Source organism: Ctenocephalides felis, unplaced genomic scaffold (genome assembly GCF_003426905.1).
Source record: "Ctenocephalides felis isolate EL2017-DRISC unplaced genomic scaffold, ASM342690v1 CF-g0.4_SCAFFOLD_01492, whole genome shotgun sequence".
Lineage (NCBI taxonomy): Eukaryota > Metazoa > Arthropoda > Insecta > Siphonaptera > Pulicidae > Ctenocephalides > Ctenocephalides felis.
In genome coordinates this window covers 34,605,477-34,630,312 of record NW_020537646.1, presented here as the reverse complement: position 1 = coordinate 34,630,312, position 24,836 = coordinate 34,605,477, and the positions used below count along the sequence as shown (strand labels likewise).

Genomic DNA, 24,836 nt, shown 5'->3' with positions numbered 1-24,836 from the left:
AATTAATATACTTTACCTAAATATGTATCTTATTTCTAACATGGGTGGTTTTGGTTTCGAAATCAAATTGTTGGTGATGTGTTATAAGTGGTTGCATGTTTCTTTGTTAGTACATATTCTAGTCAATAAATTAATTATTTTTTTAACAATTTGTGAAGTTTTCTTGAATATGTATCTTCTGCCTATTTTATATCATATTGATTTGTATTTTTTTTTCTTCTGTAACTAAATTCTAATGGCAGTATTGATAAATCTGTTGTTGCTGTTCTACTTACATGTTGAGTAAAAATAACGATTATTGTAATGAAATTGCATTAATGCACCTGCAATATTTTCTAATAACTTATTCATGTTTCTTGTGGTTCTTTCTTCTTTCTTTATTCATGTTTATTGTGGTTATCTAAAATTTAGAATCAAATATATTGCATAGTTTGTTCATAATATTAAAATATTAGTTTGATAAATACATACTTATTATTTTCCGTGTTTATCCTTTGTGTTAATTCAAGGTTCTCCATCTAAAAACATATTCTAATTAATGTTCAAATAAATTCTTATTTTTATGTATTATTTTCCATCAATTATATAAATGCTATTTGTGGTAGAAATATAAACATAAGTAAACTAATTAAAATTCCAACAAGATTGATCAAATTTTTTTCATTTGTTGTACTATTCATGGAAACCTTTACTAATAAATAACACTTAAACTGTTGTAATGATTCATACACAATTTTATTTTACTAATCTATTCATATTTTAAAATGCATGAACAATTCAAAATAATTCAAAAGTATTTAATAACTGATGTTAATATTTAAATTTATTATTTTTATTTAAATTCGGGTTAATATTTAAATTTATAGAGATATAACAACTAACTAATCAAGTTTTGTCTTCAACAAAGCAAATATTTTGTTGGTGAAGGATTATTTTAACATTTTGATTTTACTCATCAATTGATTTCTTTCCGAAGGATGTTTGTTTTTGCCAGAATATCTGCTTTACTTGTTCTGTTTTCTCGACATTCCAAGTCATTCTGAATCGTGTGGGACCAAATTTCATCAACATTTTCTGAAAACGGCTGCACCGATTTCAAAAATTTAAAAGCCATTCGATGAAACTCGACATGGATTGTCGTTAATTAGTTTTGCGAGACGATCGGTTGATTGTTTTTGTTTATAATTAGCAGATAAGTGCATAATGTTTTGTCCACGTTTTAGCAAAAAATCCTGAACCGATATTCAAAATCTGTTCTATCAGTTGGCGATCGTCTTGATTATTTATTTACTTTTATGACGATAGAGGTTTTGATTTTAACAAACATTCTAAATTATTACAATCCTGAAAAAAGTTGTTTAATGATAAAAATACATTAAAGCATCGTCAAAGTTTGAAATAGCCGCGAGTTCAAAATTGTAACGTCACGAAATCAAAAGTTGGTAAACCTGAATATTCATTGATAAAGTTCATTGTTTACACCGGGGAAGTCATGCAACAGTGCAACTTTACTCCAGACAAAATGCAAATTACGACTACTTATATTATAATTAAAGTTTCTTATTTCTGTAAAGTGATTTCAAAATTAAAAGTATAATGAAAATATGCATTTACCTCATCTCTATTGGCAATAACATCTGTGTGTCGTGCACGATTTTGAACAAGACGTTTTCTGACACAGGAAGCCAGCAATCCGGGATCAATTTTGGTATTATTTCCAGTAACTAAACTGATAACACATGACACGATAATAGTAACAAGTGCACCCAAAGGACTGTACCACAGGTAAGACACACGAAATAATGGGAATATTCGACTGCAATAATAAAAAATATTGATATTAGATTGATTGAATCAAATTTGAAAATTGGAAAGAAAATTTGAAGGGTATGAAACGTTTCGAAATGCAACACATATCCAACAATTATTTCGCCATTTTTTATTTAGTCACATAATAATTGTTATAAAATTTTGATTTGAAATATGTAAAACATACAATTGTATACATACAATTGTATGCATACATTAATGTATGCAACTACAGTCGTTGTAAAATGTAATATGTAAAATCAATGTTATATTTACCTATGTTTGGAATTTTAAATTATATGAAATGCTCCTCATCGAAAATTTCAAATGGTATATTTTTTCAGGTCTTTACAAATGTGATTTTTCACAATTTATAAAAAAATACGATTGATGTCTTAAATTTGAAAAAAATTGACTGCAAATGAGTAATTTGATAAAGGATTCTTAAATTTGGAATAATCTCTATATTTGTTTATATAACTCAGCAGTATTTTGTAGATATTCTTCAATATTATGAAAAACTATTAGGACAAAGGTAAATATGCATGTTAAATTCAAATTTAATTTTAAATTTCATCATTTAATCGTTTGAGTGAGCAAATTCGATGATTCGTGCTGAAACGGTTAGAAGATTTAATTGTAAATTAGTCATTTTTCATACTTTCAAAAAAATATTTTAACTAGCTTAAATATATTTTCAGGCTTGATTTTTTTAAAAATAAAATTGTAAGTTCGATTTTAAAAATTTTACTCCAGTTTATTAAAACTAAATGAATATTCTAATATCTAATCAATTTAGCGTTTGTGGTACGAGATAGTTGATAGTTGAATTGTTGACTATGTATACTACAGTAAAGTCCAACTATAATGTTAAAAAGCAGATTTAAATTCTGTGGTATTAAAAATTATATCTATTTTTTCGTGTGGGAGGTATAAGTATATGAAAATTATTATTATAGTTACCTTTCAACTGAAGCTTCTTCTTGTTTGGAGAACGTCGTGTTGTAATTATAATCACAGCCTTCTACATTGAATGATTTGGTTTTAAAACTGATGTGTCCTGAAGCAATGGCTGCTTGAGCATTCAAAGTTAACCAGGTCATGAAAAATAGTCCACTTACTAAACCTGTTATTGCTCCCTATAAAATGATAATGTTAATCAATTTTTATTGATCCATAACTGCAGATATATTTCTTTGTTCATTGTATAATTGTATGAGCAACTACCTAATGATATCAACAACTGCAAACCATGGTTTGCCTACTAATTAGAAAGTCATTTATACTTGTTTATCTATAGCAAGTAGGTAACCCCAGTGGTTATGCATTATTTTTGTATTATTATTATTATTATTATTAAAAATCTTTTTAATAGTGATACGATATATTTGAAGCAACGTCCCGTGAGGCTATTTTCATTTGAAATCATAATTTAGATCTGTTTTCAAGTAAAAATAATATCACTAGAACCTAGAAACCATAGCTAGAAACATTATGGTTACAAGGTTCTAAAACTCATACCACTTGCATTTTAACACTTCAGCTATAAACAAACCCATTGTAGATATATGAATAGAATTTTTTAATTATTTATGTAAATAAATTATGGGTTGTGAACAATGTAAAAGAAGTATATTCCAGAGATAAATGAGCAAATTTTATAGAATATTCAAGCAATGGCGGATCCAGGGGCTGGGTCACGGGGATTATGACTCCCAAACCCCCCGAGCTTGTCTTAAGACTTAGATAGAACACTAATTCAGTCATTCAATCACTTCATAATGATTTTATATGTATTTTGTTACCAAACACATTTTATAACTTCAATATGTAACTTTATAGACGTTCGGCGGAGTCAAAGACTCCTATTTAAGGATTTTCTTAACTTTACTTGTTTTTGAGGCATCGGGAACTATGATTCACGGGAAAGCTTTATGAATTGCTATCTTTTTGAATGTTAGTTGTGAGGATCTATTTAATAATTTTATACAAAACTTCTATTTATTTATTTTTTAGTAAAGTTTGATTCTTATCTTTTATTACCTTTTCGTTGACCCAATGTATGAGCATTCCGGCCGTGAAGACTCCCAGCAAAGGGCCACCCGTAATAGCTTCAAGGGTGTAATTTAGCTGAAAAATACTCCCTGCACGTTCGACTACCACAACCAAACATACGCAAAGAATTCCAACAAGAATCACGACGGAGCGCGTTATAAACCAAATCTGGTGACTTGTTAGGACATGGTCGCGAAATTTTGCTAATGGACGAACGAAATCCTCCAAGATTATGGCAGACATTGAGTTGAGGCACGTTGATAAGGTACTGTGAAGTAAAAAAAGTAAATTATGAGAATTTTGTCTTCAAAAGCCTCAAAGCCAAGCAGAATGTGAAAGAAATTTGTCTTTTGAAATGATCATTTCGTAAACTGTATTAAAGTAAAACATCTTAATGAGTTCTTGAACTAGAAAACTAAAACTAAAATATAAACTAAACCATTAATATAAATAATTTGTGCTTCAGGCATAGATTAAGGACATAATCATTTACACTCAGTGCTGGATTTACAGTAGGGGCAATCGGGGCTACTGCCCAGGGCGGCAAATTTTGGGGGGCGGCAAAATTTGGATAGTGAGAAAAAAATTCTATACAATATAATCAACTTTTTTAACAACATTTTTTGTTTTAAGAAATATAATTAACAGAACATAATACGATTGCGATGCAAAATTTGGGTTGAAATAACCGATTATTAAAATTTATTATTTTGCCTTGCCTCCCTCTCCGAACGTAAATTATCAAATTGGTTAATAAGTTATCAAATTTGGCAATTTGGCTAATATAAAGATCCATTAACAAGCTGAAAGTTTAACAAAAATATGTTTTTCAGTTCTCGAGCCCTCTTAAAATGACGAATTTGTGCACTTCCAAGCTTATAGCATCGAAAAAAAATTAACCTAGAGACTCATGGCATTGTGCCTTAAGGGGCACAACTAGTGTAACCGCCTAAAAAAAGGTGATTTTTGGGAATTTATATTACAAAAACTACTTTATCAATCATTTCAAAATTTTAGAAATATATTTATACATGAATATTTAAGAATACATAGTAAAATTTTTGAAGAAAAAAATTAAATATTTTTTAAGTTATCGTCGATCTCCAACGGCGCGACAAAAAAAGGCCCTTAACTGCTGCAGTGATTCCGGCCTTCTACGTGGATGAAATCAAAAAAAAAAAATCTCGTTAAACTAGATAATATTGTCTGTAAAGTGAACTACGATAAAAAAAATAAGTCAAAAATTGACAAAATGGCGGCGTTTTAAAAAAAAAGTCGAATTTTACCCAAAATTTTGGTCGTTTTTCGACTGCCAAATTTCGATTTTTGATCCGATCAAAAAATCGATACTTCATTTTACGGAGAACTATATACAGAACATGTAAACAAATTTTGATAGTGATCGGATCATTCGTTTTTGAATAATCACTGCAGCAAATTCGGAAAATGCTGTTTCGAGAAAAACGCGTTTAAAGATAAAATGATTGTTGTACTATATATACTATATGTATAATTTTTAAATGGCTGTAACTCAAAAACTATTTGAGATATCGATTTGAAATTTTAATATGTTATTTTTAAACCAAAATATGAAAAAAAAAAAACAAAAATCGATTTTTTCAAAATTTCACACTAGCTGTGCCCCTTAAGACAAATTACTGAAACATCCCGTACTGAAAATTACATTTTATAAAGAGCTTTGAAATTTTTTGAAAAATGAAAAAAAAAGACTTTTAAAGCACGTTTTTTGTATTTTGAAATTTTTCGAAAATTGAAAATTGATGAACTTTTTGCAAAGCAAAAAAGTCGCGCTGCGTAGCTGTTTCAGAGAAGAAATATCGAAACTCAATTACCATTTTTCGTAATTGCCTGTGCAAAAAGCTAATCAGCATGTTTCCCCATAAATACAAATCTAATATTTTTTAAATATTCAAGTCGATTTCGAGAACACGGATCAACCGATTTAAATGATTCAATTCCTATTGATAAGGAGACGTGCTGATTAGTTATTAGCCAAGGCAGGTCCAACTGTTTTGAAGATACGGGCCAAAATGCCAAAAATGATAATTCAGTTTTTGAGAAAAAAAGCGTCCAATATCATTCAAAAAAATTTACAGAATAAATAACTGCTTAAATTTGTGGGGGGCAGGTTTAACGGTTTCGATGATCCAATAAAAAAATTTGAAAAAGAAACATTTGATGGACAAAAGTGATCATAAGACATATGCACATTAAATTATCAGATATTTTAAAGATATTATATTAATAAGTATAAATTTTGTTTACATTTATATAAGTTCTGTAACATTGTTTATCAGTTAGACAGCGACGCGGCGCTTAGGCGCTTCTATATTTTGTCCCACGCAGCTAAAGCAGCGCGATTGCTTTAAAAAAAGTTCGAAAGTTCGTAAAATTTCAGGGATGGGGCGGCATTTTTGTCAGTGCCCCGGGGCGCCAAATTTCTAAATCCGGCCCTGTTTACACTTACAACCACTTCCATATTACTTTGAAATCATCATGATGAAAACAGCTCGGTGACGGTACTTGATTTTAATTGAATAAATTCTAGAATAAGGTTAGTCCATGATGTAAGTGCAAATTTTTCACTTTTCTTCTACACCACCATACCACCATGATTAATTTTTCTAATTGATTTTTTTGTGTGAACAGACTTTTTGCCGTAAATCGACGCTTTCTCAAAAATGATGTAGATTATCTTTTCTCAGTTTTGTGCAGCGATCAGCCGAGCCGTTTCTTTGCAGTTTGGAAATAAGTGTTGAACTTTTCGTCCATAAGAGCTTATACTACCGAATCGATTTAAAAAAAATCATAAACTGTTCGAAAGATATTAGTTGGAAATGATATATCATTATCACTGATTAGTTTTAGGTGAAATTCTACCTAGACATTTTCTTGCAATTAATGGTTGAAAAAAAATGTAGGCCAATTTCCGTGGAACTTTTTTTGGCGATATATATCATGGTACTATAGAACTTACTAAATATTACGGCTTTACGACAAGTAGTTTAATTTTGAAAATTCATCAAAGTTTGAGCAAATTAGTAGTTTTTTTGTCGTTTGTTAAAATTAAAATTAGACGATTCACGAGTATTTGGTATAATGATAGAGTACTTGGTTTTATTGAACAACTAAACCATAAAAGTCCTACGGAAACTAGTTCAAATATTGTTGATTTGTGAAAATTTGCTTTTAGAAACGAGTTAACGTGTTCGTTCGTTTTCAATTATGTGTAATAAATCCACTCATAAATTAATATTTCTTATTGATTAAGTCGATTATTTACACATATCGGGAAGTTCATGTAACTTGCCTCAAAGCAAAACACCAATACCAACTAGTTGATATTTGATATAATATCAAATATCATTTACCCTTACTATCCACAACATTTTATAACTAATCTAATCAGACTCGTTGTGTAAATATTTATTAAAATCACCTTAACGAAGCGCTGAAAAAACACCTGCCATAAATAATCCAGTTAGTCCAGAAAATTTACTTAAAGTCTGCATAACAAACAGCGGTAACATTTGGTCTTTTGCACGTGCCAGCTAACTTGAAAACATTACCACAAATTAGTCGTAAAGTGGTGATTGGGAAATTCAATTCAAATAAATCAAATTAAATCGATTCACTTTACCTAAATGTTCGATATCTAATAATATTATTACCTTGGTAGTTAGAGGATCACAGCCGCTATATGTTGCATACATGAGGAGCCCACTATATGAACAAATCGTAATCGATAAAGCTGCTCCGACGGCAAGTATCCAAGATGCTCTAATAATTACATTAAAATAATTAGTTGCCAAATACAATTAGGAAATAAATACAACTTAGGGTTGCTACAGTCACATTGAACGATTTTCAGAAAAATGACTTCTCGTGATACTTATTTCTGAAGACTTTGTAGGCGGATGAATACCCATACTCAAGTACGTAAAAATTATTGTCATAGGCAAAGCTTTACATTTGTTGATAGGATTTTTAACTTCCCGAAGGAGAAGTTTATGTTTTCATCCAAAAATCCGATTCGCTAATTTTATGTTTTCTCGACGTTTCAAGCCATTCTGAATTGAATGAGGCCAAATTTGGAAAAAGTATGTGTGTGTGTGTATGTGAACAGATTTTTTGCCGTAAATCGACGTTTTCTCGAAAACGGCTGGGCCGATTTCAAAAATTTAAAAGCCATTCGCTGTATCTCGACGAGGACTATCGTTTGTCAGTTTTGTGGGACGATCGGCCAAGCCGTTTCTTTGTAATTTGGAAAAAGTGTTAAACTTTTCGTCCACATTTAAACTCATACTACCGAATCGATTTTATAAAATCAAAAACTGTTCGAAAGATATTAGTTGGGAATGATACCGATTAGTTTTAGGTCAAAATCTACCCAGCCGTTTTCTTGTAATTAACTGTTGAAAAAAAATTTTTAAGCCGATTTTATGGAACTTAGTTTAGCGATATATATCAAGGTCTTATAGAACTTACTGAAATATTATGGCCTTACGACAAGCAGTTTAATTTTAAAAATTCAGCAAAAGTTTGAGAAAATGAGTATTTTTTTTTGACGTTTGTTAAAATTAAAATAAGATGATTTACTTGATATAACGATAGAGTACTTGGTCTTAATGATATTATACCATTGAAGTCCTAAGGAAACAGATTCAATTATAAAAATTATTGATTTTTGAACATTTGCTTTTAGAAAATACTCCGAGTTAATGTGTCCGTTCGTTTTCAATTATGTGTAATAAATCCACTAGGATTACTTTTAATAACTCATAAATTAATTTATTTTTTTATTGATTAAGTCGATTATTTACACATATCGGGAAGTTCATGCAAGTTGCCTCAAGGCAAAATACCAATACCAACTAGTTTTATTTGTTTCTACACCATATTCATGTTGTTATACATAGATTTTTGTTTGTTCAATTCATGAAGTCGCAGTAGATTTAATTTAGCCTTTTCCAGAAAATCGTTGTTATGACTTTGTTTTATTTATTTTATTTCGAACCTTCTAGCTGCTTTCAAGGTGGGTAGTGCAAAATATCTTTGAGTCATATTTTGATTAACTGCATAAGAATGTAACCAAGTAATACATCCTCCGATCATGCAGGTCCAGAATGTGTGTCTCACTGTAGGATCTGGGTTGAAACTTAAACACGATTTAAAATAACTATTAGGCATCTTAATAAAATAATAAATTGTTATTAATTACTCTGTATGGTTCATTTATGTATAGAATATAATATATATGTATAGAGTAGGGCGGAGCACAAAGGTCCAACTTCATTTTGAACAATTATATTGTGAAAAACAAACCGATTATATTACAACAATTAACACATATCAAACAAGCAACTACCTGCCTATATTCGGTAAAAATTCCAGCTAATTTATCATTGTAAAAACGTGCTTCTTTGCTGTTGTTCAAAAATTTGTAACCTGGTCCTTTTTACCAAATAGAGGTAAATTGAGATGGCCAGGGCGAAAATAAGTCCAATATTGTATTTTAATTTCAAAGAGATTTTACAAAATAATAGCAACATTGTTTAACCAAGGCAAAATATAAATTTCAAGAATGCATTTTTCACAGAGATAATACTGTAAATAACCTTGATCTGGTATTTCGTCAAAAATATTCATCAGCTGAGTTGGATTAATTATTTACCTAATTTAACTCCTATAAAATAGCTTTTTTTAACTTATTTTCTTTATTTGCTATTTTTCATTTTTACTCTTTTGCCAATTGCCAGGGTAAAGTTCGGTTGGTCCTTTTTACCCCACTCAGGTGTAAGTTTTTCTAGAGGTTCACAACCAATGAAACTTAACAACGAAAGAAATCACTTTTGTTATGGATTATGGATTATGAAGCAGTGTCGTAAGAATCAAGGTTATGGCTTTTTCCCTCTTTTTAAATATTTTTGTTAAAAAATGCTCAAATTTACTGGTTTTTGAGATATTGATGGTGGACTTTTTACTCGCGGACCTTTAAGCCCCGCTATACTCTATGTGTTTTTGTATATTTGAGATACTTATAATAATTTTTTATTTTAATGAGATGGTTAATGGAGGATTTGTAAATTAAAAATGAATCCTGACTTTTAATCACAAATTTTCTGGATTCTATAATTCTTATTACGTTGCCGTTTATACAAAGATAATACAATTATTAATTTTAACCCTTTCCACTTGGATGCCACCGCTCCGGCATCAAAATTCATATTAATTTGACAATTCCCAAGTGGAAAGGGTTAATATTAATTTCGTTAAAATGAAATAACTTTTTTTGTAATAGATGAATCTTACTCTGGTTTTTCTAATCTTTGGCTTTCTATATTTTTATGTATCACATTTGATATTCCTCCAACATCGATTGTACCTTTTACAATGACCAAAATCATTGAACCAAATATCAGCAAGGCTTGTATGACATCAGTCCATACTACTGCTTTCAGACCACCCTTTAAAGATAACAAAGATTTAATTTATTAAGTAATAATATATTGACTTCATATTTTTTTGAAATTATGGATTTTATATTTATAAATCTCATATGGTAAAATGTTTTATCTATACTATCGTTTGATAAAGATAATTGTAAACATCTATCGTTTGATAAAGATAATTGTAAACATCAATTTGATTCAGTTATAATTGTCCTGATTTGAGAAACCAAATACTGAATCTAAATTTTGATAATATATTAGATTGCCTAAAGTCTTGCTTTGTTGAACGACTATATATAGTTATATATATATATATATATATATATATATATATATATATAACACTACAGCCTCGGGCTCGGTCAAATAAACTACGTTCTCTGTGCAAAATATATTATATATTTCACAAATATTTTACTATGCTCTGTTCAACAAAAAATAAAATATAAAAAAAACAAGTTAGTGTATATATATAATAGTGCAAAATTATGTGCCTTGCGCTAGCTACTGATGTAAGACCATATTTATATCCACTGATGATGACATAAAATACTATGTCGAAACGTTTGGAAAAATTAAAGATTAACTTCTAAATCTTTGCCTTTATTTGATGTATGCCCTGAAGAACTTACTCATATATATATATATATATATATATATATATATATATATATATATATATAGATATATATATATATATGGGTGTATATATATATATTTATACATATATATATAAGCACACTTAATTGCAAAATTATTGTTTTACTAGAATCTTCAAATTCTATTTCATTTTCATCTCTAAAGTATATTTGAGCTTTTGTGTATAAAAAAAATAAAATAAAAACATTTGAATATAACTTACCATGCATGTATAACATACACATACGGTGCAAACGATGGGCGTGATGATGTGAATATTTACACCGGTTACTAAAATTAAAATCGGAATTAAATTTTTAAAATCAAATATTAATTTTAATTGCTACGTTTAAACTAAATTTCACGTTTTACGTTTAAACTGAGATTTCACCTTGGTTGAAAGCTAAAGCTGGCATATACATTACTATTGGTAAATACGCTACCTACATAAAAATAGACATTTAAAAATTATGTGATTATGCATTTTCTCTTGTAGATAATTCAAATTTCACTTACATTTCCTATAATATATATCATAGAACCCAATGTACGCGCATACTTGTTGAATCGTAATTCAAGATACTGGAAAAATATATCAGAAGTTAGTTAAGAATTGAATTGTGTTAATATGAGAAAGAAATTAATAATTACCTCATATGTAGATGTAATTTGTAATTGCTTATATACTGGCAGATATATATGATTCATAACAAAGGCTGTGAAAATGAATCCTAAAGTAACATAGGCATATTGCATTCCATATATATAAACATCAGCTGGTAATCCTAGCAAAGTTATTCCGGATATGTAGCTGATAATGAGAGAATTATATTCATGGTACATAATTGTTAATATATATGTTATTGCCTTAATACTTAATGTTCCATATTTTTAATTCAACTAAGGTGGCCATATTAATTTTAAGTCAAAACGACAATTTTTAGTTATGCCAATCCGGGGGGGGGGGGTTTATTCTTAAATACTTTAAATACTGTTTAAGGATACAATAAAAAACAGTATTTTAATGAATCAATAATTTGTAATAAGAAGTGTGGATTTTCAGTAAAAATTTTATCATTTGATTATATGTAATACTCTTTTTTTTACCTATGATGTAATATTATATGTTATATTTTTCGATCTAAATCTTTTTTTTACGCCTTTGAGCCTTGCTTATTTTTTTATATTTATATTGAAACAATCGTTCGTTCGTTTTTATAATTTGAAAATAAAAATTTGTGAAATAGAAAATACAAGTTCAAATTTATTAATATGAGAGTCTATTTAAAAACGCCTTTAGAATTTTGTATTCGACATTTTTTTCATTTATGACGCGTCTTGCAATATAATATATATTATTTTTAGATATTTGATGATTGATAGTTGTAATTTTATTATTAAAAACCCGGGACAAGCAGGGGCGAAAGATCTAATTCCGGGACGAATATTGCTTTAAAAATAAACAGGGACGTATGGTCACCTTACTTCAACCCTCAATCATTGTCAATAGATTTATTAGAACATATTTTTATTTTTTATTTGTTTTATTAATTGTAATTATAATTCATTGAAAGTAAAACAAAACTAATCTTTAAAGGCTGTTTTTTTATCTCAAATTTCATAAGCCATAATACTGCTTGATAATATATTTTTCAAATGAAATTCATTTCATTATAAATCTTAAGATGCATTACATAATTTTTATATTTTTTTGTTAAAATATATCTGATTACTCTGAATATATATAATTATAATTCTTTAAGTTTGTACTATTTTAAGTTTGCAGTAATCTTAATATTATTTTCCGATAGAATTTTTTTTTATCTTCTATGAAATTTCAACTTTCCAAAATACAAAATAATAGTATTCTCACGATTAATGTTCTTAAATAATTGCTTAATTGTACTCATATTAATATGACCATATGTTTATTCTAATAAAATTGTATTTCTTTATTTCATTTACCTTGCAATAAGTGACATAGATATTGGTGTAATCATCATTTTTCTTCCGCCAGTTAAATATTCTTGTTCATTATCTGCCTTTTTTATAAAACCAAAATATATTCCTACGAAAATGCATATCACAAGAGTTGTTGCAAAAAGAACATTATCAAGCCATCCAAAATGTTGAAGTGACTAGAAACAAAATTTTAATTATTAAAGCAAGCAAAAGAAATAAATATTATATGAAAATCGTTTAATTGCATTACAAAACGTAGCACGTTTGTAATGCAATACAAACTATATTATTATACATATATAATATTTTAAAACTTAAAAGTTAGTGTTAAAAATACAGTATTGCAATTTTCAATATGAACTCTGTTCATATATTAAGTTTTAAACTAACGGTGTGAATTTGTATTTATATAGTATATTTTTGATAATATAATTATAAAGAACTTTAATTAAATTGGAATTTAAAATATTGGTAAAATAAAAATATTTGAGGTAATGTGTTACTGTTTTCGATATACCTATAATATACTGAACTTTATTAATTAATTCTTTAATAATATAAATTTATCCAAAACATTTAATTTTTTTTACTTTTCTACGTTAACAATGTAGCAATTATGATTTGTACAGTTACGTTTCAATTGATATTAATTTTATTTACTTTAAAATCATTATTTAATTTATTTCCATCATTCAAAACATAATATACAATAATTAAAATAAAAGGATGTAACACGATGCGCACCTTAATTATATTAATGATTAAATAAATAGTAACATAATTATTAATTATATTTACCAATCTCAGTTCTTTCTCGTCTGTGAACAATGTGTTCTTTTGGCTAATATTATCTGCCATAATAAAAATTAGCTTACAACTTTCATAGTATATTATTCCCAGAAGTTCATACTATTAACAATGAGTATTATTGTACAAATTATTGCACTGTTTCATATAAATTTTTATTTTATTAAAAATTTAAACTTTTATATTTGGTCACAAACTCTCGCAATCAGTGAATGTTTTATTAAATAACATGTATAAAATATTGTTTCAATTAATAACTAATAAGGTAAAGGAAAATATTTTAAATGAGCTTATCAATGGTAATTACTATGTAAATTCATTCAGGGTTATATCGAAAAATATTGGTGGTTTGTTATACTATTTACAACAGTGTTAAATTTAAAAAAATTAAAAAGTTATAAATTTTAAAAGGTATTTATTACACAAATCTGTATTTTTTTCATTTATTGTTTTTGACTATTATTGATTTACTTTTTTAAATATCAGTTACTCTGGAAAATATGAAAATATCGCACATAACACTTTTTAAAATGATTTATTACTCACACAAAAATATTTTTATTATCACATGAATACATTTATATGTATGAAAACTTTTATATTATTACACTAGTTGAAAAAGTGAAGGAATTTGGAACTATTTGATTCCAGAATGTAGCAGTGTTTAAAAATAAATGCGAACTGTTTCTTTAATGTTGCATATGGAGAAACAAATTATGAAACTTCTACAAATATTTATAAAAATGTACGAAGTTATAATAAATATCTTGAATTTAATCTTGGTTTTGAATAAAATTTCTATAGGAAAATTTTATTTATAAAAGATTTTTATTAAATATATGGTTAAATTAGTAGTGCATACTACAATAAATGCATTTATTCTTCGTGTAGAAGTAGAACCTAGATAGAAATCCATATAATAATTTTTATGCCAATGTTTTATTTAATTTGCTTATTTCAAGTCAAAATTTTTCAAAAATATATCACGTGAAGATTCTTATCTCTGGAACGATATGACCTGCCTTTGCCAACAAATAATCAGCACATCTTCCCGTCAAGACGAATCGAATGTTTTTTGAGTCATTCAAATCGGTTGATCCGTACTCTCGATATTGTCGACAAAAAATTGTATTCAAACATACGCACACACATGCACATACATCCATTTTTTATAAAGTATGCCAAAAGGTTCAGAAATCCATAAAACGTAAAGATGTGCAAAAAAAAAATTATACATATAAAGTATTTTGCAGTAATAATTAATTAATTCGACGATTGGGCTGCAATTATATATATATATATATATATATATATATAATACTAACCAACTATACTTACATATTAAGTATATCTATTACACCATATTACTTTAAATGAAAACAGTATACTTGGCGGAACAGTAATTTTAATGTATTCTTTTCATGTACAAATTGTTGTCGTACATATATAATAATGTTGACTTTTTTTATCAAAAATAATGTGCCCTGCGTAGAGGTAAAAAAATATGTTTTTTTTTTGCTAATTTTTAGAAGTTCAGGCTTAAATTTCTTGTCAGTTATAACTTCTTTTCGTGCTTCCGCTTCAGTTCAGGGCTTTTTATTTAATTTCAACTATAAAACGAATCATTTGGTGAAGTCATAGCTCTTGTTGTCGTGACCATTGCTCATTTTGTCAGTCAACTCCAAATCTTTAGCCTAGAATAGTGATGGTTTATATTACTGTTTTGTGCGATCAATTATATAGTTTATATTATAAAACTATTTTTATATTACAGTCGAATACCTTGCTTTCATTGGCATTAATTTTGATCTGGTGTCTTTTCCTAACGCAGGGGGCGAGTAGACCAGGCGCAGTTATCGAGTTCTTTTTCGTTACCAGGCTGACTGTGCACGCAACGAGTGCTGTCACTATTGCGCCCAAAGGACTGTACCATAGATAAGATATGCGGAATAATGGAAATACGTATCTAAAATGTTAATCAGAGGTATTAAATTATGTTGGAAAGCAGTTTACACATGTTCCTGTTATAATAACTAATAAGTTTAACATTTTTACATTTTCTTGCTCTGTGCCTGGAAAAACATGCTTGAGATATTCGTGCGTGACCTTTAAGTGGTTAAAATCAAAGTCGTATCAGAGAATCATAGTCGTATCATAGTAGACATGCTAGACTAAATAATAGTATTTTCAGAATACAAAATCATGCGTAGGAGACAAGGGCGTAGCATGCCTTGGCGGGGCCCCGCATCAAAATTTGTAGGGGGGCCCCTCACGAAGAATTTTTTTTCATAAAATATAAAAATCCATAAAATTAAAAGAATATTTATCATTCTAATTATTTATCCATCTAATTCTCTCTATTTTTCTGAATTTTTCACAAATGTTGATATTTTATTTACTCTCCAAATTTATTCACTCTTCTTGCCTTTTTTTGAAAAACTGAATTATTTAGTGACTTTAAATTTTATAAAGTTTCTGGTAGACATGTCTGGTAGACATTTCTGTCCTGAAGTTTTTACGTAATTTTTAATTAGTTTTAATATTAAAAATATGAAGCAGTTGCAATTGTAACTGGAAGGGCCCAACCTATGCAAACCGATGCAAACCTATTGCATTCATCATTATATCTTAATCAAATAAATTTCTTAGATTTTTGTATTCAACAGAGGAAAATCTATAAGTTGTTAGGCCACAAAAAATATCATCGCAACAGAGAGTAAGTTTCTTTGGCAAGAATATAATATATATACCATCTAATAATAATGTATTTAAGCAAGTATTGCTTTAAATACAGCGCTTGGTTTCCGAAAAATGAATTCTTTATGAAAGAACTATTCTATCATGTTATTTTCATTTGATACGTTTATATATAGTTAAAAGTTATTGGCAAATTATTGGGATGGTTTTATTGCAATGAAATCTACGTCCATGTCTTTTGCTTATATCCATTATTAGCCCTTATTTAAAATACGTTCACGTCAATTAATTGTACTGACCTAGTTATTACTTGAAGGGGTTATCCCTATTGAAGTTTTTCATGATGTCTTACAAGTTTTAGATTACAAATACCGTGAAATTATATATTTTCAGCCACTATTACTTAAGTTATTAGAAGTTAATTTTCATATATTTTAAAATATTATAGAAAATTATGCTCTTCCAAAATAAATGATAAGAATTTGTTATCCATATATTTCTATTTCTTAACGCTTGTATTGTATATATTACCTTTCTTGAATAATGGGTTCTTCTGTTGAACTAGTAGCATTAAAAAGGTAGTCACATCCTTCTGCAGATAATGGTTTTGTTTCATAGTCAATGTGCCCTGATGCGATAGCTGCTTGAGCGTTCAGACTTAACCAGGTCATAAAAACTAATCCACAGAACAGACCAGTCATTGCTCCCTAATTTGAAAAAAAAATATAATTCTTACATATTGACAAGCATCTAATAGTTTTGGTTAGTCTAAAAACTGAAAAAACATATTGATTGGAAGATGTGCTGATTAGTTTTTGGCAAAGGCAGGTCCAGCCGGTACGGAGATACGAAGCAAAGAGTGCAGAAAATAAAAATTGAGCTTTTGAGAGAACGGAGTATCCGATTTAAATGATCCGAAAGTTATTCACTTTGTAATCATGGGGAGAAGTCGTGATTAGTTCTTGACAAAGGCAGGTCGAGCCGTTTTGAAGATAGAAAGCTAAATGTACAAAAAATGCAGTTTTTGATAGAACTTAGTATCCGATTTGAATGATTCAAAAACCTTTTTGCTTGTGTTGGCAGAACAATTGCTGTTGGAAAAAAAATTATTTAATTTTACAATAATTCAGATTTTAATTTTAATTCTTGTGAAAGTTCTAAAGCACGCTTATATTCTTTAAATAAATAATTTTAACTTTGCAATTTATTTTATATAATTATTAAGTATTCATAATTATCTATTCGAAAACATTAAATATTCCTCGAAGATTTTGTTACGGTACGGAAAGTTAGAGCAATTTGCCTTAAGGCACGATGCCATCAACCACTAGTTTTAATATTTATAATATCTAAATGCATTTCAATCGATATATCTGCCTTATTAAAGGGTGCGCGATCAATTCGTGGTCAGTGAAAACATTGATTAACATTGACAGAATAAAAGAAGTCATTTGATCGACGTTGTTTTTCGAATATAGCTGGAAAAAATTGTAAGGTTTTTTATTTTATAATAAAAGAAAGTTTATCAAAATTCATTGAAAATTGTTCAAGTTATTCAACATTTCCATTGGCCACATATAAATGGCGCACCCTGTATTTTTGATTAGAATCAATTTGCTCTGAAGCGATCTTTCTTGCCGCTCGTCGAAATAACTATTAATTGATAGTATAATAACTTTTCATAAAACTACTCTAACTCTCTAATTTGATGTTGTATTTTGACAGCTCATCTATAAACTTTTTTTATGTGTTCAATAATAATACAAATTAATTAAAATAATTAATTGGTTTATTTTGGTAATTAAATTCTCTAAAAAATATATTTTTTGAAAGCACACTTTGCAAATTACCTAATATAGGATATACAACTAATTAATTATAATAACTTCTTACCTTGAACATTTATTACCTTAGAGTTGACCCAATGTATGAGCATTCCAGCTGTGAAAATTCCAAGTAAAGGTCCACACGTGATGGCTTCGACGCTGGACGTGAGTTGGAAAACAGTGCCTGCGCGTTCCACGAGCATCACCAGGCTAACGCAAAGTGCACCGACGAAGAGCACCACCAGCCGCATCACGTACCAGGCTTGACGGTCCGTCAATGTATGACCACGAGAATTTGCTACTGGACGGACGAAGTCCTCCAGAACGATAGCTGACATGGAGTTGAGGCAAGTCGATAGAGAACTGTAATGATTTTTTATTATTTCCAATATAAGTTATAATCTGCCTACACAATCTAATTAGAGCGACATATTTAATTATAATGGCTTTCAAAGGGCTATTCTTTAATTGTATTTAATAAATAAATTATAAAGATATAACATATAAATTAAAATAGGAAGAAATTTGAAAAAAATAAACTCAATTAATAATAATAATTATTCAGCTAACAACGAGTTCTAACCTTTTTAAACCTGAAAGGGTGAGTCATTTTATACAACTCTAAAGCTAGTTTTTTGTGATGATTGGTAATATAAAATAAAATAGAAAACACAAATGTAGCCTAAGGTATAGATGATATGCAGGTAATTTAGAATTAAGTACAGAACTTGTTAAGTATGCAATTCTTGTTTGCGTAACTATATTCCATATCATCATACAACCGTAAAAGTATTGAATTTTTTTTTTGGATTTATTTGAACAGCGATCAGAACTAATGGGTTCTATGAGCTGTTGTGATGAATCTCTTACAAACTACGTTTGCTTTATTATAGATGGCAACCCAAACAGTTGTCTCATCTCTATGTGCTGAATTTTTATTATTACAATTGTTGTAACAGTGATGATTTTTTACTTCCAAGTGGCATGTTGCCACTACAGCTATGCCCACGAAAGGCCATTTTCACTTGAAATCATATTTGAAATCTATGATTTCAAGTGAAAATTTGGTTTCAAGCTGCTTTGATACCGAACCGACCGAGGTTGGATTCGAACCCGGGACTAGGATTTGCTAGCCCACGTTTTTACCACGGGACCACGGCCAGCCCGTATTAAAAATTTGCATTAAAATTTTATTCTCAAATAACGAAGGTGATACTGTGTTCAGTAATAAATCCTGCGTTGTATTCATTAATTACTTTATTTAATTAATTTTTTAATCAGACTACATAACAAAGCGCCGCTATCAAAGCAAGAAAAATCGATTCTTACTCATATAAACGTTAATAATATTCCTTAAATAATTGGTGGAATGATATTATGACACTTTAATGTCGTTTATTTATTTCAAAGCAAATCTTTTCTATTATCATTACTGCTTGATGTCGGGCTGCCTGAGGTGTGCATCTATATCTAACGGCAATAAAATAGCAGAAGCATAAATATTCCAGCGGTATAACTCTTATAAAAGGCCGAAAAGGCCTATGTTAATAAATTTAAATATTATATACAAATAAATTAGCTCTATAAATAAAAGTAGAATCATCATTCAACGTTAGAAGATGTTAATTATTGATGAATTTTTGCAAATGGCATTTTCAACAATTAATTTTTTTACTATCAAATATGCAATATGGGTAATATCAAATTATCATTGGAAATTAAAGATTATTTTTAAATAAATAATTTGTCAATGTGACGTCATCTTTTCAATGGAACTAAGTATATACCAGAGGCAAATGAACTGTAATTGCTAAGTACTATTGCAAAACAGTAAAAAATATTAACTGGATAATTATAGATACAATACGATCACTTGGTACAAATATTTTTACCTTAACGCTGCGCTAAATACACCAGCTATGAATAATCCAGATAATCCAGGAACTCCACTCAATGTCCGCATTACAAACAAAGGCAACATTTGATCTTTAACTCGTGCCAACTGTATACAGAGAAATTAGATAACAATTGAATAGCATGTAATAAATAATGCATTTTTTTTGTAATTGTTTGAACAGCAATCAGAACTCTTATGTGTTCTATAAGCTGTTGGTTAAGACTTATGGCTACTTATTTTTTGAGAGGCAATCCATCGATTTACCATTCTCTTATGTATGGGATATTTTTGATATTAGCTCTTACGCCTAATAGTTAACATGTGATTGGATGTTGCAGCTATGTCCACGAATGACGATTTGCACTTTGAATTATATTGTGATCTATAACCCCAAGTGGAAATTCGACATGGAAAGCTGCCTCATGTCGTGCTACGGCGGTAGCGGGAATCGAACCAGCGAACCTGGAACTAGTTGCTGCTAGCCCACGCTCTAACCGATATCGCCACCGCTGGCCCAAATAATGCAAAAATGAGGAATAATGTTTACCTTAGTTGTTAGAGGATCACAATCGTAATAAGTAGCATACATGAGGAGGCCACAATAGGAGCATATTGTAATCAATAAAGCAACTCCAACTACCAGGATCCAAGCAGCTCTATAATAGGAAGAAAATCGGTTAGAGTATTATGGAACAAACAAAATTATGGAAATCAAAACAAAGTTATCAGAGCAATTTGATTGTATATTTGAACTTTATATACAATATTATATTTTACCTTCGAGCTGCTCTCAAGCTAGGCAAAGCAATATATCTCTGGATCATATTCTGGCTAACTGCATTTGATTGCAACCAGGAGATGCAACCGCCTACAACGCATGTCCATAGTGTATGTCTTGCAGTAGGATCTGGGTTTAAACTGAATCACATTAATAAAGAACATTATGTATTTTTATGAGAATACATTCAGAACAAGAATATTTAAAAGATTTTTTAAAAATATTTAATAATGTTACAAGCAATTATACGTATTACTTATAGGGATTTTTGCTTAAAACTGAAACGTGTCGCTTTGGAAACCTTTTTAAACTGAATTTAAAATTTTATAGAAAGTTTTAAAAAGTCTTGATCTTTTATATTAAAAAAATAGTGGAGATTCTGTTTGACTTTATTAAACTATCAACACTAAATTTTATATTATTAATGTTTTTCTTACTCGGGTGCCTCTAATCTACCGCTTTCCCAGCTTCTGTCCATCACAGTTCCGAATCCACCAACATCAATAGTACCTTTTATGATAACTAGAATTATTGAACCAAACATTCCGACAGTTTGGATAACATCGGTCCATACTACCGCCTTCAGACCTCCCTAGAAAACAAAAAAATGATAAAAATCTATTAAAGTGAAAATATTGTTTTATACATTTAAAACATGCTGTCATCAAACGTTTCCTGATTGACCTCTAGTAATTTTCCTTAGAGTTTGTGTGGAACCTGATTTAAGTCATAATTATATTAAAATGGTCATTGAAATTGTGGCAATCAAATTTTACTAATAATTGTTCTTTTTTTTTCAAACTTGTAACAAATCCATACGAGGGGATAAAAACCAAGAATTTGATATTGCCATTTTATCTTAGTATTTTTTTTTATTCGATTTTTATATAATGGAGAAATATTTTTCCTAATAATTTGAATTGGTAATTAGTATAGAATAGAACTTACCACACATGTATAGAAAATGCAAACCAGACATACTATTGGTGTGATGACATGCACATTTACGCCAGTAACTGTAATAGTAAAATTAAAATAAACATTAAGTTTTAAATTATATATGTTAATATCCTTGCTTACCTTGATTAAAAGCTAAAGCAGGAACATAAATCACAATTGGCAAATACGCTATCTGCATAAAAGTTAAAATAGATTAAAATTAAATAAGCTCTGGCGTTTTATAGATATTGTTACTTACATTTCCTATTGTGTATAATATAGATCCAAAAGTTCTTACTTTTTTGTTAAATCGTAACTCTAAATACTAAAATAAAAAAATATAGAATTTTAAATATAATTTTATATTTCAATTTTCAATTTATTTACCTCATAAGTTGAAGTAATATTAAGTTTTAAGAATACTGGCAAGTATATATAATTCATTGCAAATCCTGTAAAAATAATTCCAAATGCAACATATGCATATTGCATTCCAAATCTATAGACATCTGCTGGTAATCCTAATAATGTTATTCCAGATATATAACTGAAAACAATATCATTCAAATAATTATTATGATTCTTATTATCGTTAAATAATAATTATGAATAGTGATTTATTATTATCGATGTACCTGGCAATGAGTGACATAGAAATCGGAGTAACAAGCATATTTCTTCCTCCAGCCAAGTATTCTTGTTCGCTGTCTACTTTCTTTATAAAACCAAAATATATTCCTATAAAAATGCATATCAGCAGCATTGCTACAAAAAATACGTAGTCCAGCCATCCGAATTGCTGAAGTGACTGTAATATATAATGAATAAGTTTTTATTATTATTTAAACTGCAACAACTTAACAGTTCTATGACCTGGTAAGATAAAAAATTTTCTTACCAACGCTTATTAGAAACTTATTAGAAAAAATAAAATTTTTGATTTTCTGATATAAATTGAATTCAAAATCAATTTTGTTCCTAAAATTTAATTTAAAATAGTTTTTGGAATCATGTGAAATAGTTCTTAATAAAATGCAATAATTTTGTATGAAAAATCAATAAGTTCACATCAGAAGAAGTTTTTACATGGAAATAATGTAAAACAATGTGAACTATCTAAAGTTACAATGTTTATGTGTTGAATGAAATAGAGAAGGAATATTGAAAAAGTTGGTTAAAGGATATAAATGATTGATGATCTACTAAGAAATATAAATAAAAGTTGGTGCATCAGGAAACAGAAAAAGAATATTCATAAGAAAATTCAAATAATTGGAATTTAAAATAAAATATGTTGGAGTTATATATGAGCACTTGGCAGAGAGAGCCTTTTGAAGGATCTTGGAATTCAAAATAAAATATGTTGAAGTTATATATGTGCACTTGGCAGAGAGAGCTTTTTGAATGAGATGTTCTCTCCTTCAAACACTGTTCACAATTATACCCTTATTATAATAAGTGTATAGTTAATTATATGAAAATTGAAGGAATTGAAGTTCACTTTTTCCTATTGTTTCAAAATGTTTAATCTCAAATTGTTCTAAAATAAACACTAAAAAAATAAAAATACATTCACTAAAAGTTATTACTAATGATACTTTGAATTTTAGTATGTTACATACTTAAAAGTATTACTAAAATTACTAAAATAAAGTAAAGAGAACTAATTAGTTCTCTAAAATAAGGTGCACCAGAAGACCAGAAAAAAATGCAAGATAAAAATAAAATTGTATCCAGTGTTTTCAAAAAATTATCAAGATATATATGTCTAATAAAAGGAAAATTGGAAACAATGAAAACAAGGATGTTAATACTAGGATGAAGCAGATGATGGTCTACGAGAAGGAAAAATACTAGGAATTTATAGCAGAGGTACAGAATACGAAAAATTGGTTTGAAAATTGAACACTATATGCATATATATATATATATATATATATATATATATATATACATCAAACAAATCTCACCAATCCTAATTCCTCAACATCCATTGTTAAATGCTATTTGCAAATATTATTTTAGATGAAACTATTAATTTGTTCTTATGAACAATTCACAAAACTTGCAACAAATTTGTAAACAAATTCACAATTTATTAACTTTCATATTTCATTTTTCACTGATAATCACCACACTATTTTTTAGTAATCGCCGCAGGAATAGTAAGTCTTTAGTAATCTCAATAGCCGTGATTTAAAATATACTTAAATATATCTCAATACTGTAAAAAACAAGTTAAAATCAAAACAATTAACATAATTAGCGCTCAATCAGTTTTACATTGGAAATCGCTCACTTAACCATTCTGAATAACTTCATAAACACAAATTGGATTCACCGTTAATTTTATGATTTCTAAAATTGATATTAAACAAGTCCCGTGAAATGAATTGGTATTGATTCAGAAAAATGTGTTTTGATGATATTATCTGTGTTCTAGATAATATTATCTGGATTAACTTTCAACCTGGTTTCTCCCAGAGATTTTAAATGATTAAATCACACTTATTTCATTCAGGACTACGAGGCCTAATATCTCACATGATAATCTGATGGGGACAATTGGATAAGAAGTGTTAAACAGAGCTTGCAAAACTTGTTGCAAATCAAACATGTTTAATAAATGAACACTCCATTATAATAATGTTTGTTTTACGTTTTTATGCATAAAAATTATAAATTGTGGTTTTAATCAAATTTATTAATCGCGAATAAGACTGCTATCATTTATGCATTGAGGCATAAATATTAGAATAAATTCATTCTAAATATGATTATTATCATTTTCTCTACTTATCAATATTTATTACGAATAAACTTTTAGCACTGCGTTACAAATGTTTTATAGCCGAAGAGAATTATTAGAATGAGCATTAACAGACTTCTATCTCTTACTGCATACAATTTTTTATGATTTTAATTGTTTCTAAAAACAATAAAATGGTTAAAAA

The 24,836-nt window shown here is 28.5% G+C and overlaps 2 protein-coding genes across 2 annotated transcripts; both read right to left on the bottom strand.

Moving 5' to 3' along the window:
* Positions 1–343: 343 nt before the first annotated feature.
* On the bottom strand, positions 344–13,796 carry LOC113371170 (sodium-coupled monocarboxylate transporter 1-like). Its single transcript, XM_026611814.1, has 15 exons — positions 13,737–13,796; positions 12,942–13,114; positions 11,628–11,787; positions 11,493–11,558; positions 11,368–11,419; positions 11,200–11,267; positions 10,198–10,352; positions 8,903–9,043; positions 7,557–7,665; positions 7,331–7,436; positions 5,718–5,733; positions 3,853–4,132; positions 2,773–2,948; positions 1,615–1,816; positions 344–400 (listed from the first exon to the last, which is right to left on the bottom strand). Exons 1-15 carry the CDS (start codon positions 13,794–13,796, stop codon positions 344–346), a joined length of 1,821 nt encoding a protein of 606 aa, XP_026467599.1.
* Positions 13,797–15,221: 1,425 nt separating this feature from the next.
* Positions 15,222–23,876, bottom strand: LOC113371169 (sodium-coupled monocarboxylate transporter 1-like). The gene is made up of 14 exons (XM_026611812.1): positions 23,853–23,876; positions 22,518–22,690; positions 22,270–22,429; positions 22,142–22,207; positions 22,024–22,075; positions 21,892–21,959; positions 21,381–21,535; positions 20,943–21,083; positions 20,713–20,821; positions 20,161–20,270; positions 18,352–18,631; positions 16,974–17,149; positions 15,528–15,711; positions 15,222–15,439 (listed from the first exon to the last, which is right to left on the bottom strand). The coding sequence occupies exons 1-14, from the start codon at positions 23,874–23,876 to the stop codon at positions 15,368–15,370; spliced, it is 1,770 nt and encodes a 589-aa protein (XP_026467597.1). The 3' UTR covers positions 15,222–15,367.
* Positions 23,877–24,836: the final 960 nt, after the last annotated feature.

Bases quoted from the DNA above. Each gene is read 5' to 3' on its own strand.
- LOC113371170 (XM_026611814.1), bottom strand. From the start codon at position 13,796: ATGGCAGATAATATTAGCCAAAAGAACACATTGTTCACAGACGAGAAA. The intron at 11,420-11,492 runs GTAAGTGAAATT...ATTTTTATGTAG, and splicing joins TGATATATATTATAGGAAAT to GTAGCGTATTTACCAATAGT. The intron at 2,949-3,852 runs GTAATAAAAGAT...ATCATTTTATAG, and splicing joins TACATTGGGTCAACGAAAAG to GGAGCAATAACAGGTTTAGT.
- LOC113371169 (XM_026611812.1), bottom strand. From the start codon at position 23,876: ATGGATGTTGAGGAATTAGGATTG. The intron at 22,208-22,269 runs GTAAATAAATTG...TTTTTATTTTAG, and splicing joins ATATTACTTCAACTTATGAG to TATTTAGAGTTACGATTTAA. The intron at 21,960-22,023 runs GTAAGCAAGGAT...TTACTATTACAG, and splicing joins TGCTTTAGCTTTTAATCAAG to TTACTGGCGTAAATGTGCAT.